Source organism: Dermacentor albipictus, chromosome 2 (genome assembly GCF_038994185.2).
Source record: "Dermacentor albipictus isolate Rhodes 1998 colony chromosome 2, USDA_Dalb.pri_finalv2, whole genome shotgun sequence".
NCBI lineage: Eukaryota > Metazoa > Arthropoda > Arachnida > Ixodida > Ixodidae > Dermacentor > Dermacentor albipictus.
Window position 1 is genome coordinate 181,787,026 of NC_091822.1, and position 18,802 is coordinate 181,805,827.

General features: G+C 48.2%; 1 protein-coding gene across 4 annotated transcripts in view; it reads right to left on the reverse strand.

Moving 5' to 3' along the window:
* Window positions 1–18,802, reverse strand: part of LOC135919339 (sodium/hydrogen exchanger 2-like) — a 378,884-nt gene that overhangs the window by 148,023 nt on the left and 212,059 nt on the right. For all 4 annotated transcript variants that reach the window (XM_065453096.2, XM_065453093.2, XM_065453094.2 and 1 more), the window contains exons 4-5: window positions 14,930–15,217; window positions 2,837–2,882 (exon numbers count right to left, since the gene is read on the reverse strand). In XM_065453096.2, coding sequence (XP_065309168.1) covers window positions 2,837–2,882; window positions 14,930–15,217 — 334 coding nt within the window. The remainder of the gene's footprint in view (window positions 1–2,836; window positions 2,883–14,929; window positions 15,218–18,802) is intronic.

Below are 18,802 nucleotides of genomic sequence, written 5' to 3' on the forward strand. Positions count from 1 at the left end.
AGGGAGGCCAGGAGCGCTTCCGTAGAAATGAAGTCTTGTTTTTTATTTTTGAGCATCGGAAAGTTTTTCGCGATTTGAGACTAGGATTTCTTTCAATATGTAAACGTATGAGCTTTGTTTGTGTTTACATTCGAGAAGCTCGAGATTTGAAAGATGCGTTTTAGGTAAACCTTTAGTCTCGCGAGGTGCTCATTAATAAGTAGATAGGCTTTTTTTTTGTATGTGTGAGTAACCTAAAGGTCAAGGTTATCGTTGAGAGGCCTATCGTAACGCGCGTGTGTGTTATTTAACCTTCTTTCTTTTTAAGTGTTTTTGAATTTTCTAAGGTTAAGCGCGTAGATTTTCAGTGAGTGCATGATTTGCACGGAGAAGCGTTCTTAGTTCCATTAGCGCGTGTCCTGTGTGGACGGAAGGAAGCAGACTTTATGACTGGGTTGCTAGTGTGTGTGGAGGGCAGCCGTATTCTGACTTCTTTAGTGAGCGTGCGTGGAAAGAGTTAGTAGAAGACGCATTATTTTACGAGTTCTGCGGAGTGTGTAAGTTCCGCAAGTTTAATTGTTCGTTTAAGTCACGTGTCCTGTAGGACTTTCAGGGAAGAAACGTGAGTAAGCGTAAATGAAAAGTTTGCCTACAACGCAAGTACGCGTTCTGTTTAGTGACCACAAGGCTAGTGCGCTTGTGATTACGTACTTGTGAGGTTGACCAGATTGTTCAGTGGCACCAATACGTGTGATAAGTACGCCACTGCGATAGATTGGAAACATGCTGTTCGTGTAGTTAGGCCACTTAAGTTATGTTCGGCTGTTTTCATTTGTTGTTTGCATCGTCAACGACCCTTTTGTTTTGCAACAACAATGGTACTCTGGTCTTGTCGGCAATCGAGGAGAAATGGATAGCTGTTTGGAAGGGTGGTTGGAACTGTTTTGTCAAAATTGGGGAAATAAAAGATCAGGGTTGATTTTGACTCAGTAATAGCCTGGCGAGTCAGGGGTGAAGAGCCTGCGCTTACGCGTGGTGCAGCGCTGTGTTGTTTGGTTTGTTTGACGTATGTTCTCCAGGGCCCAGGATCCCGAGGGTTGTCAAACGAGGCTCGACCCCAGTACCCTGCAGCTTCTATCAGCGTTCCTCATGGCCAGCGAATTGAGTTCACCGGCCATTCAGAACAACCGGGGCGAGGACGAGCTGTTAGATATGGAGCTGTTTCCTGCGATTACTTCGAGTTCCCCAAACCACTTCGAAACGCAGCACAGCTAATTGAGGAATGCAGAAGCAGGAAAGCACATTCCAGAGGAGCGGCCGAGCAAACAAGTTGAAGGCAACAAGTTCACGTGCCAACAAGTTCGTACGCCGCCGGGATTAGAAGGGGGCCTCGGACAATGGAGCATGAGCAGCCGTCCCCTTCTCCTCGTTAGAAGAAGTGTATTGCCAGTCTGCGAGGCAAGACCGCAGAGAGCCGCCAGGTGTGACACCGCGACACGGGCGCCTACCATTGGCTGAAAGTGGCGTCATCGGAGTGGACTCTCCTATTGGTCAAAAATGACGTGACTTACAGTGCTCGAAAGGTTTATAAGAAGCCTTCCAGAGAGACCAGGACATTCCCTGATTCCCTGTTTCACCTCTCTCGAACTTCTTGCCGCGGGCCGCAGCGTCCGAGTTGCTGCCGGCCCGTAATGACTGTACGACCGTTCATTGTCGCTCACCTCTCTGTATATAATGTAAAAATAAATCCCTCCCAGTTTTGTTTTCATCCCGGAGTCCCGTCCTCCAACCCCTACAATGTGTAGTTCGTGTTGATTGTTTTTTATTTGACCTTCACGCTATTGTCCACACGGAATTCGTATATGCTTCCTGGACAGATCGTAAATAGCAAGTTTCACTGTGAGGTTTTGAAGCGCTTATAAGGGAGGTCATTTGGCGCAAGCATGCGGAGAAGTGGAAGAACAACAACTGGCTTCTCCACCACGACAACGCGCGCCCGATCACCACATCACTCGTTCTTCCATTCCTGACTTCCAAACACATCATAGTGCTCTAGCGCTCATCCCATTCACCTGATCTCGCCCTCTGTTAAATTTTCTGGTTCCCGAAAATAAAACAGGCTGAAAGGGCGTCGGTTTAGCGCAGTTGAAGAGATCCAGTCGGAATCACAGGAGGTCCTTAACGCACTCACACCTGAATATTTCCACTGATGTATTGAATCGTCTGAGAAACGTAGGGATCGGTGTGTTGATGGTCGAAGTCACTACTTCGAAGGAGACGGTGCAGATTAGGAGTTATGGTGAGTAGATCTTAAATAACAAATATGCGTTGCTTCCAACTCAGTACTTAAAGTTGTATCTTGAGTCGGATTTTCGGTTATTGCTACTGTCATTCTTTGTATCTGCCTTGCTCTTAAGATTCCTCTTAGTTTTCTTTTTTTAAAATCCTACTACCTGTTTTTTAACCAACCCGCAAGAGCAGCCGAGCTCCACTACGTAAGAACAAGAACAAGACCCAGAACTATGGCGTCAACGGCTCATCGACAGGTGTTTGTGAAACGCCGCTTGTTAAAAGCAATAAACATTGAAAGCCCTAGTTCTGGGAACGAAAAAAAAAGTTGAACGAGAAGCCGATAGAGAAAACATGAGCGGTGAAGGAACAACGTGGCAACTTGGGGCGATCGCGAGAGTCCTCGATCAATTTGCATGATAAAGCGCGGGAGGAAATCTAAAATGCAATATACGAATCAGCCAGAAGGCACGCGAAAAAGACATCTGCAATGAAGCAAACGACAAAAAAAAACCAGAAAAATAACAACAACGATGTCAGCGTGAAAAGAAACACGAAAAGAACTCACCATGACTCCGGCACAATGGAAGAGAGGAAGTTGGCGTGATGAAAAACTGCGTCAGAAAACGGAATAGAAAGAAGAAAGAGAGCACGAATTAGAAAAACAGAAAAGCTTTCACTCGTTGACAAACACGGAAAGCTGTACTCTTTAGCAATTAAAATTAGAGCCTGCGCGGTCGGGTAGTGTAACGGGACGTTCTTAATTCAGCACTCGGTCCTCGTTGATGCGTCCGTGATAAAATTAATGACACGCTGCATCATCGGGCGGCGAAAATTTCCGTTGAAAGTGCGCTAGGTTTCACCGGCACCGTCACGGCGTCACCGTCTTAAGTGACAAGCGCGCACCAAACGCAAGCGCAATGTTTCGTGCCAGCGCAGTTGCCAAGTTTTTTTTTTTTTATGTGCGCTTAATTTGTAGGCCAGGTATCACTTGATGATCAAATATTGTGTGGCGTACAACTGATGAACTCGCGCAATACGGTCCACAGTTAGAGTATATAAGCACAAAATCAGCATTTAATAGCCGATTAAATATCGTGCAGTTTCGACACAATATCCTCAGCAATAGCTTTTTTTTTTTCTTTAGCCAATATATCTCACAAATCACCATTAGGCGTTTTCCTGTAAAGCTGATGCCATATGCGCAAGCTATGTTGGATTGAATAATATGTAACTTGTGTGCTAAGTTTAGGAGTGGAACATACTGTTTACACTGACGGCAATACTGTGGGATGCAGGCACGTCTTCGACGTTTCGAGGCAGCAACCTTTGCATCGATTGCTCAGCGGCGATTCGCGATTTCATATCACTGTAGCCTAATGTCGACAGAGAAGCGCATTGCCTTTCAGACAGTATTTGATCGTACATTCGATGTCACGACTGACAAGTAAAGCTTACACGCAGCTTTGCTCTTCTGGTATTTCCATGCAAGAACGCTCCTGAATTCCATCGTGTGTGTGTGTGTGTGTGTGTGTGTGTGTGTGTGTGTGTGTGTGTGTGTGTGTGTGTGTGTGTGTGTGTGTGCGTGTGTGTGTGTGCGTGTGTGTGTGTGTGTGTGTGTGTGTGTGTGCGTGTGTGTGTGTGTGTGTGTGTGCGTGCGTGCGCGCGCGTGTGTGTGTGTGTGTGTGTGTGTTTTCTTTATGTATTCTTTATTCTCCCTCTCCTTCTCTATGTGTTTGCATTTTTCTTTATCTTTCTGTCTCTCCTTGACCCGTCACCAGTGCAGGGTAGCAAACTGAATATCCACATACCAGCCAACCTCTCTACCTATCGCATCTCTCTCTCATATATATATAGTCATATCATAAGAAGCCAACAAACTTGGCCAACGCTCCTTGAGGAATTTTACCAGGGAACTTACTGGCTATTTAGTTCATTAGAAAGTGTCACGAAGAAGCTGCTAGAACTTCGAAAAACGAAAGTTGTCGGTAAGGAAACTAATACCCTTGCCAAATTTAGCGACATTCTTGCGAAGATAGCAACACTGTTGTGCAAGCACTGATCAGTGCATCTGAAGCTGCGTCCGTGACAGGCGTATGCCCGTTTGCGAAACCACAGGGCGATTCAGTCCGCAGTGCACACACTTTGACGTCAAGATATTACAATCAGCAGTAGTAGTAGCAGCAGTAGTACTACTGATGTAAGCCTTTATGAATTGAAGCACTACTCAGATCAGATAGAAAGAAAAAAAAGATAAATTAAGGCACAAGGAAGAGGAAAGCACACAACAAGACATCCAATCACACGCACACTCTCAGAGAACGAGCATTACATGCGAGAGTGAAGTCCAAGGGTTGAGAAGAATTCTGTAGTACAGCTTTGTGAGCCTCATATGGAGTTGTAGACCCGCGACCTTTCGGTAGCTAGAAATCATCGTAGTTCTAGCAAGATAATGTTGCTGTAACTTGCTCTCCAGCGCAGGGACAACGGTTGAAAGTTGAAGGACTTGTTGTTGGACTAGTTTGACTTTACTTAACGACATATCGAAGTGCGAAAGCACAAAGAAGGCGCAGAGACTCACGTGACACTCTCAGCCTGATTGAGACACTCGGTGACTCTCTGTGTCTTCTTTGCGATTGTGGCTTCGCTCTGCAATATGTCGTTACGTTGAAAATTTTCATTTCTAAGATGATAGAGATGTTACTTTCCGTCTCAGAAATACCATGCATTGTCGAGAGCTGCTGGCACGCACGCACGCACGCACGCACGCACGCACGCACGTACAAAAAAAGAAAGGTTTTCTCGAAAATCAGCGGCACCGTAACAAGGTGCTGGCCAACCACGACTGCAAGAGGTAACGTAGCTATAACACCAGCCTAGTGCGAGCTGTTCTGGCGTGTATAGCGCTTTACGCATTCAACTCTCAAATGGATTACGCCTATTTTAGCTTCTGCAACCCTGCGCGGTCTTAGAAGAGAGTTTCCCGATGCTCGTTCCGCCCACCGCCTTGGGCACACAAGAGGACGCCATCGGGCAAAGCACGCGCGTAGCCTCACCTTACGCAAGCAGATCGAACAAAACGGAAGATAAAAACGCAGAAACGTAACGATCAAGGGCGAAAAGGAATGGAAAAGAACGAAAAAGCGAAGCACGAGAAAAGCTAACGGCACGCCAGCGGCATGCGGCAGGGTCACGCGATCGAGCGCACACGGTGCTGCCTGCGCACGCACAATACTGTAGGGAGAACGCGTGCGTCCCTCCCTCTCTCTCATCTTTGGGGTTCTCCGCCCCTTTCCTCTACCTGCAGCCCAAATGCGTGGCTCGCGTTCTTCGCTTGGAAACGCACCGCTGTGTTTGCTTCCATCCCGAAGACTCTGTTTCCCATCCGTCAAGCGATGCCCTCTGCAGCTGGCACCGGTGAAAGGAGACAAAAGAAGCAAAACAAAGAAAAGAATGAGCGATGGGTGGCGTCGCAGTGCTGCGCGGTAGCTTCCGGGGCCCAGGCGATGAGACAAAAAAAAACTACTCGAAAGGACCGAGACTACGGCCTTTCCGTAGCTACAATAATAGGTATAGCAATCGCCTTCTTTTTTTTTTCTCCACGCAACGTGCACGACGGACGTTCGATCTTACTCTATAAGCGTTTTCTGCTTGATCGCGTTGGTGGTCCCTTAGGCATTTTATTAACATAAGGATGCTCGAGTTAGCAAAGAATACGTAGACTCGGCAAGGAAAAACAAGGAAACGGTCGACTAAACTGAAAACAGCAAGCAGAGAGTGACTGAGGGCAATCAGGTCGACCATGCGAGCTGCTTAGCCAAAGTACGTTAATATTCGGCACAGTGAGAACTTGCAGACTTGCGTAGTGACCCCAGATGCTGCAGCTTGTTGCAGTGACAAGCTGCAGCGAACAGCTGGCGACTCCTACGCGGAGGTCGGCACGTGTGTTTGAGCTCGAACACGTCCATCTACGTCAAGTGCATTTGTGTGCAGCAGCCTAACGGTTGCAGCATGAGTGACAGAGAAAGATAACTTTAGATTGGAAAAAGCAGAGACGTCTGCTAGAAAAGCATCCTCTCTGGGCTGTTATTCTGCGTAGGGAAGGACATGGTCACAGAAAATGAAAGGATTACAGATGATGTTGGAGTATAGAGTTAAATAAGTTTACGTACGATCGGCATGCTCGTCCTGCTCATCTCACTCATCACTGTGGTGCGGAATTCTGTTGAAGTTTAGCTAAACGTGCGTCATTACGTTTACTGGTAGTCGGCTGATGCATTGCTAACAAAGACGGAACCGTACGTAACAGTATGCTATTACAGTAAGTTTGCTGTGCGAGTGGAAGACTTTGCGTACATACACGCGCGTCCGACGTAAACTTAGCAAAACCAGCTGGGTACGTACAGTAGGCTTCAAATGTGTATGGACAGCTGATAAAAGTTCAATTTTCGTGCAGTTCGTGACCGTGGCCAGTAAAACTGTACGACAGTATGTTGTACCCATAAATATCAGTAGAAGTTGAAAAAACAAATACTACGCTGCGTATGGATGCAGGCGGCGGAAACGAGTTTTTCTCGTGTCCCACGGTTCGTAAACTTTTGACGCCGACTGCACGTGAGTCATACACCTAAAGATAACAGTAAAGAAAGAAAAAAATACTTCATGGATCCATCCGACGTACCAAATATTGACGGCAACGTCTAACTATTCCTTTTTATTCTCGCACGAAAACAGAAAGGGTAACAGAACGCGCGAGCTGAAATTTATATAGTCACTCTAAAGTTTTCGTGGCGTGAACCGAAACTCTTCCATAAGAAACAGGCGAAAACACAAAAGAAAAAGCGTGTGGGGATGAATGGGGCGACGAATAAGCAAGAATACTGCACTCTAAAGCGCGTGCAAACGTCGGCGCATAAAGGGTCGCTTAGCAAACCACATGCCAGACCTGCACACCCCCCCACCTCCGCTTCCATTGAAGTAGTTGAAATAGACATTCCTTTCCCCAAAGGGAACGGGATAGAAGTTGTCATTTTAAATTTTGTAAGCGCTGTATAATAACTCGACATTTGACTTCGCACACTCTCATAGAAATCGTCTTACTCTGTAGGAAAACGCCGAGTACGAGACGATCAAAAAGTCAAACAGAAAGGAAGTAAGCGAGCACCAGCGTAGAAGCGCGACCGTATTACGCGGGAGGGGGGGCGCCCAGGAAAATGGACCCCAGAGTTTGGCAGAGCGTTTAGAGAAGTAGGCCTCCATTGTTTTCGCTTTCTCTCTCTTTGTCTCTCTCTCTCTCTCTCTTCTGCGGTGCGCGCGCGACTCCAAACTGCCATAAATATTTCGTGTTGGTCAGCGCCGCCGCGAGCGCGAAGCGAGCCCGAGGAAGGTGGTGGGAGGAAAAGCTAGGGATTAGGGCGCCAACGTTGACGACTCACTTAAGACGCACGGCGCCTACGGCAACGCGCCTCCAAAGCAGATGAGGCTGAAAATACGGTGCAGCTCCGCTCCATCCCATGAGTGCGCGCGCATGCGCGTGCGTCTGCGGAGGGCGAGAGGTCGGCCTCTCGCCGGCCCCTGGCGTAGTTATTAATCAAAGGTTAAGTAAGTCGTTTTTTTTTCTCTCCCGGGAGGGAAGCCGCGCTGGAACCCGACAGAGAGGACGCGGCAATTTCGCGCAACTACGAACCCCTCTTTCTTTCGGTCCGGACAACATCGCCAACTTCATCCTTTGTTTTTATGGGCGCAAGTTTTTATGCGAAGCATACTAGCCGCACAACCACGCTCTTCCTTGCTGCGCCGCGCACGGCCGCGTAGCTACCGTATGACGTCATAACAGCTGCAAAAGCGGAGGCTCAACTCGTGCGCTCGCTTGCGGCCGCGTAGCTACATATAGCCGGGTCTCAGCTCGTGCGCTCGCCTGCATGAGTTGTTTCTTCGTCTAGCCGAACCAAATATAGCCAAGCAACAGCACTTCACCAGGCTAAAGAGTGGTTCAACAACTAAAATAAAGGCTAGTATGCTTCGCATCCTGGGCTTAACCTTAGCTAAGCCACAGCCATTTTTTGGCTTCCTATTAGTAGCGAGCACTGCTAAGTGTGCGGCTGAACAAGAAGGGATTACTCTTTAAAAAACGTACACACTTTGGGGCTTACTTTGTCCCACAACGATAATCGCCATCTGTGTTGCCCGCATTTTCTTTCTTTAACGATGCGAGCCCGTTACTTCCAAGTCACGGACGGCATGTGCGTTATCATCATGACATAGCATTCTCGACAGGTAAATAGCGAGCGCTGAGTTTTCAAGAGAGGAAGCGCAGGCAAGGCAGATGACGATTATCGTTGTGGGACAAGATAAGCCCCTAAAAGTGCAAACTTTCTTAAGAGCGAAAGATTCTGCGCCCGAAACTTCGCGTTCGAGTTGATGCGTCGGCTAGAAGCGCGCAGTGTTTACCTCTCGTGCAGACAGACGCTCTCTCTTCATCTATGTCTCTTTCTCTTTTGAAGTCGAAAAAAAAAAACGATCGTACAATTAACACAGGAGCATTTAGAAAACAATACGTGTCTTCATTCCGCTGGTGAATGTTCTGCTGTTCTGATCGGGTTGGGACCGCTTACTATACACATCTGGGACCGAAGCAGTGCGTGTAAAATGCGTCTACCAGATGTGCTTCTCTACGTGACGAGAACGTTGAAAGATAAGTGACATATAAACAAACTGAACGAATATGATCATCGTCATGAAAATTTCTTGCTAGGCGAGTTGGTTACAAGTAAATTTATCTATGTTGGCGCGATATAAAAACAACCTACACAGAAGGCGACGCGACAGGAGCTTGTCCGTGCTTTTTACGTCCTCTTCCATGTGCGTTTTGTTTTTATGGCGGCGCTAACGCGCATAATCGTCATCATCATCGTCATCATCATCGTCATCATCATCGTAATCATCATTTTAATGTCCACCAACGTGTCCTACGTGGACGGAAGTAAGCCTGTTACAAACTATGCTCACATGACGCGTGTGTACACACGAAACGAAAGCGTTCCAGCAATAGCGGCACAAGAGCGGCAGCACTCAAAGCAATGAGCTGTTCTTCGCGAAGGGTGGACTTCGAAAGCAAGCCACACTGTCCCTACGACTAACAATTTAATACCGCTAACCACAGGTCCACTTGACTGTGAGCAGCACGCTAAGCGGACGATGTCGTGCAAGTGTCGACACTAGACGTCCAATAGTTAAAACGACTAAAGGCGTTCTCGTTAGTGATTGACAGCGCTGGAACAACGTGAGGTTTATGTTTCGGCGCTGTTGGCGTTTCGAGCCTAGGCACGTTGCTTCTAAAGGCGGCCCTCCCAGAGCTTTGGACGATACGATGAAACGGAGTGTGACGGAAACAAGAGCTACGTAACGCTGCAGAATACAGCGTCAACAGAGCAAGGCGAGGGCTTCTCCCGTTCCTAACACTCTGGGCGCCCCCGCCGAGGGAGCGAAATTCTTCAAGGCCGTCAAAGCAATCAATATCAAGGCTTCAAGCGAAAGGCGCTTTCGCTCAATAAAACAACGAAAGAAAAAAAAAGACGAGACGGGAGCGTTAACGTCGCATTCTCCTCTCTCTCTCGCTCAACAAAGCGTCTGACGAATGGCAGTCGCCAAAGCTGCTTTGCCGCTTTACGGCTAACACGGTTAGAATGGCGACGCATGCCACGGACTAACGAGCTCGCCAGCTTGCGAGAACGCGGGGTGCGCCGTGCGCTGTCTCCCACAGAACACTCTTCAGCTCCGCGTCTTTCTCTGAAGGACGACTGACTTCACCAACTACGCCTCGTGCGTTGCGACGTCGTGTCGTGACGCCAAAGGCGGTGCCGAGGTGACATTTAATCAAGCGCCCGCTCTGACGCTAGGAAGTTGGCGAACTACTTTCGCGAGGTTTTGCATGTAATAAGTGAGCCATAAGTCCGGCAATTATTAAGTTGGCTTCCCTGCATAATGATTTGCACGTTCCCACAACGGGAACGTTGTAGCGCACAGTTGAAGGAGCATCCACACTTTCCCGCCTTCGTCGTTAAGCCATGCTTCCCTCAACCGTGAGCACACCTGTTCGAGGTGCGATACGTGCTACTTCCAGCTGTCCGAAAAAAATTGCTACATCATCAACACATGGCAAGGCGAACTCCTGCAAGTCTTTTAGGACAATATCCGTTAACTTAGAGGAGCTAAACGGCGCGTTCTTCAGTCGGAAGCTGAGTGCGAGAGGGCGAAAAGCGCCTACAGGTGTGATAAGTGCGGCATAGCGGCTGGCACTTTCTGAAAGGGGAACTTGCCAGTAACCCCGCACGAGATGTACACGCAGCTTGACGCAGCCGTACGCAGCTTGACAATGCTTGCGTTGCTCTGTAACGCGGTAACTGTGTGCATGAGGACATAAATTGAACTCGCAGGTAACTTCCTCAGATACCTCACTATTGTGAAGGATATTAGCTTCAGAAGGGCTCTGCGCCAGTGTTACGAACTTGCACCGCTGCACCACTATTACGACTTTGTGGTCCCGTAGCGCTCGTCACCCGTTTCGTGACAGAGCGTTGGTAGCGAAGACTCCGAGCCAGGCGTCGATGAGAATAACGAAAGGGATTTTATACATTATATACAGGTCATTGTACAGGACAAGATCGGATCGGCACTGGGGCCGAGAGCTCACACAAACGCTACTGTTCCCGCACGGCGACGTCCGGCGAAAACGCGTGACACATCTCACCCCAGTCGGGAGCCACACTGTCTCCCGGTGGGTCGGCGGATCCTGTTTTTCAGGCAGCGCGTCGCTGCTTTTATAATCCCCGAGGAACCATTGTCACTCAAACGGCCCAATACAAAGTCAGCACACGACGGTCGTCCGAGGGGTCCAACCAGCGACCGCGCTGGCCACCCGGTTCAAAGTTCGCGCGCGCGGAGACCTCCATGCAAAAGGAGGTGCGGCGCCGGGCTGTCTGGCACACGCTGACACGTCTAAACACGTCGCCTGCCGATGCTTCTCCCGCAGGACAGCGCTGCCTGACGGCTCAGCATCTTGACTTGTGAAGGGAGAATTAGGGCGCTCGCAGGATAGATTCTGCATCTTGCAGATTCGGAATCCGGGCTTGTGGTAATGGCACAACACCAGCTACTCCAGTTGCGTATAGCACCTGTGTCGCACGGACCCTTCCGATCTCACTCGAGTCATGGCATTGGCACCTTTGGCATTGAGCCTGGTATACGTAACAGTGCTTTTTGATTGATTGATTGATTGATTGATTGATTGATTGATTGATTGATTGATTGATTGATTGATTGAAAAGGGGGTAAAAGCGCAAGGCCTCTGTGCAGGGAGGAAAGGACTTTGTCAGATCGCGCTTGTTTCGCTCGATCCCAAGATGTCGTCATGGCCGAGGTCCGAGCCAGTCCTTCGTATTAAGCTGGACCATATCGCAATAAGAGAGGATAATTCACGAGAGCGCAAATATCTATCGACTTGCCCATTACTCTAACTTATTCGCCAAATAATTGTGCCTATTTGCGCATGGATGCATAGAAAAAAAAATTATTTGTTTCACAACTGTTCTGAAAACTCTACCACCAAGCAGCCACACTATCGCCTCATGCAACTATTCAGAGAAAGACAGCGCAAGGCCGCATTCCTGCTTCGCATACTTTCGCGTAGTCGCTTTATATAGACGACCTCTTGGATACGCTGCAGTAGCCTCGACCCTTGCCCGCGAAGACGCATGCACTCGGAAGCGGGCACGTTGCACAAACAGTATACCGTGCAGGTTTCATCATAAACTTCATCATACCACCCTCCTTTCTCTTCGCACCTTATCTCTGTCGCTACCCCTAACCCACTTCATAGCGTGGAGTAGCAGGCTGTCGGTGAATCTCACTCATGGCGACCTCTCCACCTTTCTGAAGTTAAATTTTATCTCTCTTCAAGGCATCAGCGAGTTTCCACACCTGTGATATGTGGAGGGCAGGGTTCAACCGCCCTACGTCTCCGGGTGGCAACCACTTGTGTTTTCTTTTCGTCTTTTCGTTTCGGAGGAAGCGCGCGACGCGTTAACTGACGAGTAACACGTAGTATACGCCGCAGAGGCACGGGTCGGGCGGGGGAGAACGCGGTCTTGTAAACAACCCAGCTCGGATGCCGTCGACGGTCGCAATTTGTCACCGCAGACTAACCTCGAGTGGGATTGGGGTACGCGATGTTGCAGCACCCGTCTGCCGCATTCTTTGCTGGCTACACACGTCGCCGAGATGTGGAATGATGGCCTAGCAATGAATTTTGCGGGGCATAGCGTTTCTCACCGACGGCGGCTTCGTGGGACTGACTACGTGGGAACGGGAAAGCGAAACTTGGTTGTAGAAAACGACAAAACCGTTTTGTTTTCCAGCATCCTTATTTTCTATAGTTAACTCCAGCCCTGCGGGTCGTGGTCTACTATAATTCTCTCAGTTGTAATCGCGTCTGAGAGACGGACGAAATTCGCTACCGCCCTTTTCCTTTTTTGTTTAACCTATACTAAACCGGACAATATGTCGCATCGGGGCATCGGCTGCCGTCACGATTGCCGATTTCTTTTTTGAAACCGTAGAACTTCATGTGAGATTGTTGAAGAGTGAGACACTTTTGTCTGTTATTCAAGTCGTAATTAATTTGCTTTGCCTGTTACGTATTTACCTACAAACGTTCACTTACAATGATTTCTCGTCGATCTTGCATACATATAACTTCCTTTCTACATTTGTTAATCGCTGCCGATTATCGCAACCCGGAACACAACCACGAGGCAGGAGCCGATTGGAACATTACTGACAGCCACCACTTAAGCCACCTTCATGGGAAGCTGAAATACCACTGTAATTATACGTACACACACACACACACACACACACACACACACACACACACACACACACACACACACACACACACACACACACACACACACACGCACACGCACACACACACACACACGCACACACACACACGCACACACGCACACGCACACACACACGCGCGCGCACACACACACACGCACGCACGCACGCGCACACACACGCACAAACACACACGCACGCACGCACACACACACACAAACAAACACACACACGCACGCACGCGCGCGCACACACACACACACACGCACGCACGCACACGTGTGCCTGTGTGTGTGTTTGTTGATGTCTGTGCATAAGAAGGACGAATCTGCAAGTCTTATAGTAGGAACCAGACGACATCGCGGGCCTACAGCTGATGCTTTCCTTCTCAAGTAAATAAAGACAAGGCATATGCAGGCCACGAATACGACAGACAACGAAGGTTTAGCAATCGTCGGCGTTTCTCACAGCACGCCAGCCGCGGCCTCCAGTAACCGCTTCAGCTACCAGGCAAGGGAACTCGCTACCCTAGTTGTGCACGCAGACCGCGTTGATACATGTTTCTTTAGTGTGCGCCCACGCGTAATCTGCACTACGACACTAAGAGACAAAAGCATGAATAATAACATTCGAAACGTTACTCCATCCCGACAATACAAACGTATTTGCTCCCCACAACGCTAAAGATCTGCATCAAAGGGAAAAGGTGCACACTGCGTGAAATAAGTATATGCAGCTATGCAAAGAAAACTCTTAAGGGCTTCTTAGAAAAAGAAATCTTTCCAGTTAATGTTTCTCCGGTCCGGAAATGTTTTTTCAAGTGCGACGCTTTTTTGCTCAGAGACCCGTATGGGTTTACTTTGTACCGCCGTCCTGCTCTCGGTGCCGTGGAGTTCTTTTTAAAGCATGCTTCTGCAATTTCCATCCCTAGAAACAGCGTGGCAGTGCATACAATACGCTACTATCTTTCCTTATTTTATTGTTTTCACTTACCTCCCGTTATTTCAATGGTTCTTCACCCTCCTAATTTTTTTTATGTCTTTGCCATCCAGAGCGGACAGGCAGCTATTGTGCGCGCCTAGTCGCAGTTGTGAACCCGCAGTTTCGACTTATTACTTTTTTTTGTGGTATTCATTCAGTGTCTGCAAACCAAATAATAAATATAGTGACCGGTTCGAAGAGCGCGTTTTATTTTTTTTACGTGAACATACCTGTAACTCGTGGCCATACGGGGACGTCAATAGTTGATTAATGCTGAAGGTAGCTTATAGCAGGCACGTGTAGACGAACGCCCGTTTCTAGCCAACAGTAAAATAATAAAATGTATACTTTTACGTGCACAACTACGATCTGATCATGAGGCACGCCACAGTGAAAGACTCCGGATTAATTTTGCCCACCAGGGAGCGTCCTTGGACGCGCACCGAATGCACGGTACATGAGTGTTCTTGCGCTGCGTCCCCGTCAGAATGCCGCAGCAGCCGGGATCCGCCCACCCGATACCCCAAGATCAACAGCGCAAAGCCATAGCCGCCGAGCTGAGGCGGCGGGTGAAGTCGAAGTTGCTGGCCGAATTATCATTATCAGACGTTTTTCTTTTCTTGCTAGACTGGCACCGATTGCACGTTTTAAAGACACCCGATACGCGTCATATCTAGGTTCTTCATCTGTCGCCCAGACATTCTTGAGGCTGTCCTACATTGAGGGTAAACGTGACGCAGTTCAGGATCATCGCCACATATCGTCAACCCTCACTCACCGATCTTGGTGAAGCCGGCGAGTATGATGAAGACCGTGAAGACGAACGGCACGCTGACGAAGTTCCACCTGATGCTGGCCACCGTGACGCCGTGGTGGCCCTCCGAGTGCTCGTGCTCGCGCTCGGCGGCGCACAGGGCCTCGCTGTTGCCCGGCTCGCCGACGCCCGCCTGGTGCGCGGGGGCGCTCGCCGCCTCGTCGTCCGAGCCGTGCGAGGGCGGCGAGCGGTGCGAGGAGCCCACCGCCGTCGCCAGGGGCTCGTCTCGACCCGGCTGGCCCGGCCGGTCACCTGCCAAAAACACACGCGCGCGCGCGGTGACGACAACGTCCACCGAGACGCGACCCAGGAAGCCGGAAGCTCAGAAAGCGCCACGTACACCCGTGAGCAAAAGTATACAGACCTGGGATTGCGCGATAAGGCAAACTTTTCCCTCGGCCTGTGAATGCAACTTCAAATTCAGGACTGTAGTCCGGTATTGTAAACGTTCCAGTTTACTCGTCAATTTCAGTTTATGCAGGCTGATTGCAAGGAAATTAAGTTTTTTCGGAGACACTGTGGTCCGTATACTTTTGCTCACGAGTGTACCTCGGCTAAATTGACAATGACAGTGTGCGTCTATTTGACAACACATGAATACGAGGCTGTCCTGTTGCTGAGGCTGAATGTGACAATACGAGCCTCCTCACTATAGGCCCTTAGCAGCATGTGCATTTTGTAGACAAGCAGAGAAAAAAAAAAACGGGGAATTATGCAGTATATAACAGCATTGCACGGGACAAATTTCAGCATACAACAAGATAACATCGTTTTCGTAGTAAGATATATACTACTACGAGAAGGTCATGCAATAACATTGTTTTAAACATTAAGCAACACAAGGGCACCAACCAAAGTTGGAGTAATTCATGGTGTGGGAATACAAAGTCCCTGTTCATGACCAAAGGACAAGATGCAATGCAGATACCACAGGGAATCTCAACAATGACTTGGCGGACATAACGTGACGTGACGACACAGCCACGATGCAATACACGTAGACACACGTGACGGGCGCTTTGTGTGCCAAACAAATCTGTTGATGTGGCGAATCCGACAACGCAGCAGAACGTGGCATTGACGACAACAGCACCAAATATCTGTAGAGGCGCTCCCACAGCAATTTAGCAGAGGTCACGGTGTCGGGGATAGTTAATGCTCGCTTATAGAACCGCACAATAGCCGCGCAATGACACTAGCCGCGCAATGACAATAGCCGCGCAATGACACAACCAGGATTAATGAGACTTTGCGGCGACAAACAGTAGAAAATTTTCTAGCCACAGACTGTGAGCGTCTGCTCGAATGCATCCAACGCGTTCAACGATATGCTTAGAGCACTTGTTCGCAATAGTTTCACTCAGGAATCTCCGAAAAGTCTAATAAAAGCGCTGTGACCACTTGACTCAATGGGTGGCACGGCCATCCTCTTCCTGCCATTTACTTATCTTTCTTGAGTCCAGAGTCAAGTCGAGTTTAGAGTCGAGGAATGTTATAAAAAACGCCGGTCACTCACACTGTTGTCTATTCGCGTGAGCCCTCACCAGCTTGAATTTACAAAGAACTGCAGAAGAATGCATTTAACGCTTTGATCTTCTGAGTGTAGCCGAGGAGCTAAGGTGGTATGCTCAATGTACTGGTGACGAAACAGTGAACGTAACTGTCGGTCAGGCCTTTAAATATGTAGAACGTCTGCCTAAGACAAGCTGCGACGGGAGACCCATATCATAAGAAAAAAAAATAAGCACTTAATTAAAGAGAAAGAAGAAGAAGACGAACAAAAAAGAAAAGGTCGAAGTTTATTTGGCGGGCACTCGGAAACGGTGAACGGCGGATTAATAATATCCTTGAGAAACATAATGATCTCTGCAGTTTCCCAATACTAACTTCTGGAGCGGAAAGCAACAGCCATAAGGTTACAAAATAGGATGGAAGGAGCATGGAATATATATAGAGAGCACACGCGATGTAGCTGAACTTCCAGCTGAGATTAAGAAAAAGAAGTCGAGCTGGAAATGTACCACACTACATGGAGCTTACAACTAATTAATTACCTTTCGTAGCAACGGAAGAAACGCTAAAGGAAGAGAAACATAGTGGAGAGCTGTAAGAGATTAGACGGAGTGCTGAAATTAGGAAGTTTTCAGGTATATAATGCAGTCGCATCATGTAGAACTGGGGGCGAACGGAGATCTCTGGGGGAAGCGTTTTTGCTACCATTAATTTAAAAAGGCCGACGACCAAATTGTGGTGCTGATATTTGAAGAGCAAGAGCTTTATTTTTTTTTTTACACAATGAAAATAACAAGAAATGACGTACTGTTCGCCCGCCGCAATTAGATGAACAGCAGTTCGGTGTTTTTCTGCTTTCTTGAAGTGTTCCTAGTGAACTTTGTAAATGTTATTTCTCTGAACCTCACCTCTGCAATGTTGTAAAGCCTTGAAGGCACAATAAATAAATAAATAAATAAATAAATAAATAAATAAATAAATAAATAAATAAATACTTCCAAACAAAAAGAATACACTGCAGTGGTCGGTGCTCCTCTTTCGGGAGCGACGCGTTCTTATAATTTGAAGCACGGTCTAAACTAGTTTGGGCGTTCACTCTTATCTCGGAATCGTTGTAGGCGAGTACGCTTCCATCGTAAACGCGAAGTAAAAGTAACCAGAGGTAATGAGCGCAGGAGACAGCGCTGAGGTGTGCTAAAAATAAAGGTATGCGTACTTACGAACTTTCGCTCACGCCTAATAATTAAGCGCTGGCTAAAACAATAAATTCTTGCACATAAAGGTCATATAACATTTATGTGATATAGCAAGCAAAGCTAAGAAAATAATACGTGCCTCGGTTAGAAAGTATACGTATGTATGGGGGCATCAAGCACCTAAAAAAATGGCTTAACAGTTATTTAGCGATTGGGAAGGCGATAAGAGTAATAATAATAATATTTGGGGTTTTACGTGCCAAAACCACTTTCTGATTATGAGGCACGCCGTAGTGGAGGACTCCGGAAATTTTGACCACCTGGGGTTCTTTAGCGTGCACCTAAATCTAAGCACACGGGTGTTTTCGCATTTCGCCCCCATCGAAATGCGGCCGCCGTGGCCGGGATTCGATCCCGCGACCTCGTGCTCAGCAGCCCAACACCATAGCCACTGAGCAACCACGGCGGGTGCGATAAGAGTATGTATGGCTCACTATGAAAGCCAAACGCGAGACGCAATATGGTGAGTTGTCCCTTATGCATTGTTCTGCGGTCTGACACATTCATGGAAATCTTGGAACCAGTGCTTTAGAGAGAGAGAGAGAGAGAGAAAACATTTATTTGGACCATCGGGGTGGTTGCTCTTGAGGTCGAGTGGGTGGTGTACTCATTCCAGGACTTTACTGGCTATGGCTGCTCGACGTACTAGCTGGACGAGAGCTTCACTGCCCACTGAACCGCATTCACACTTGCGACTCTGGAATGAGTGTGGGTCAATGTCCCCCCTCCTCACCCCCTGATGGGCAAACGTCTCGACCAATGGGACAGGCATTACCCGTAACCGTGCTACTCGCAGATTTTGGATATTGGCATATATTCGTTTAACCTCGCGCTCAGATCTATACTGACACTCACTCGCAGTGATGTTTTAGTTTCTTCGTTGCGCGGAAGCTGCTGCCCCGACCAACGAGTGAGTGCAACAAGAAATGGTCAAATATGTTTGTCGAGATTGCAGGAGAAAGATGACCCCGGACACATTTCTTTGACTGCTTCGAGATCGACCAAAGCGGTCACCTCGCTAATAAGTCAGCTGCGCTACATAGCGCGCGCTATTTATTACTTTGTGGCT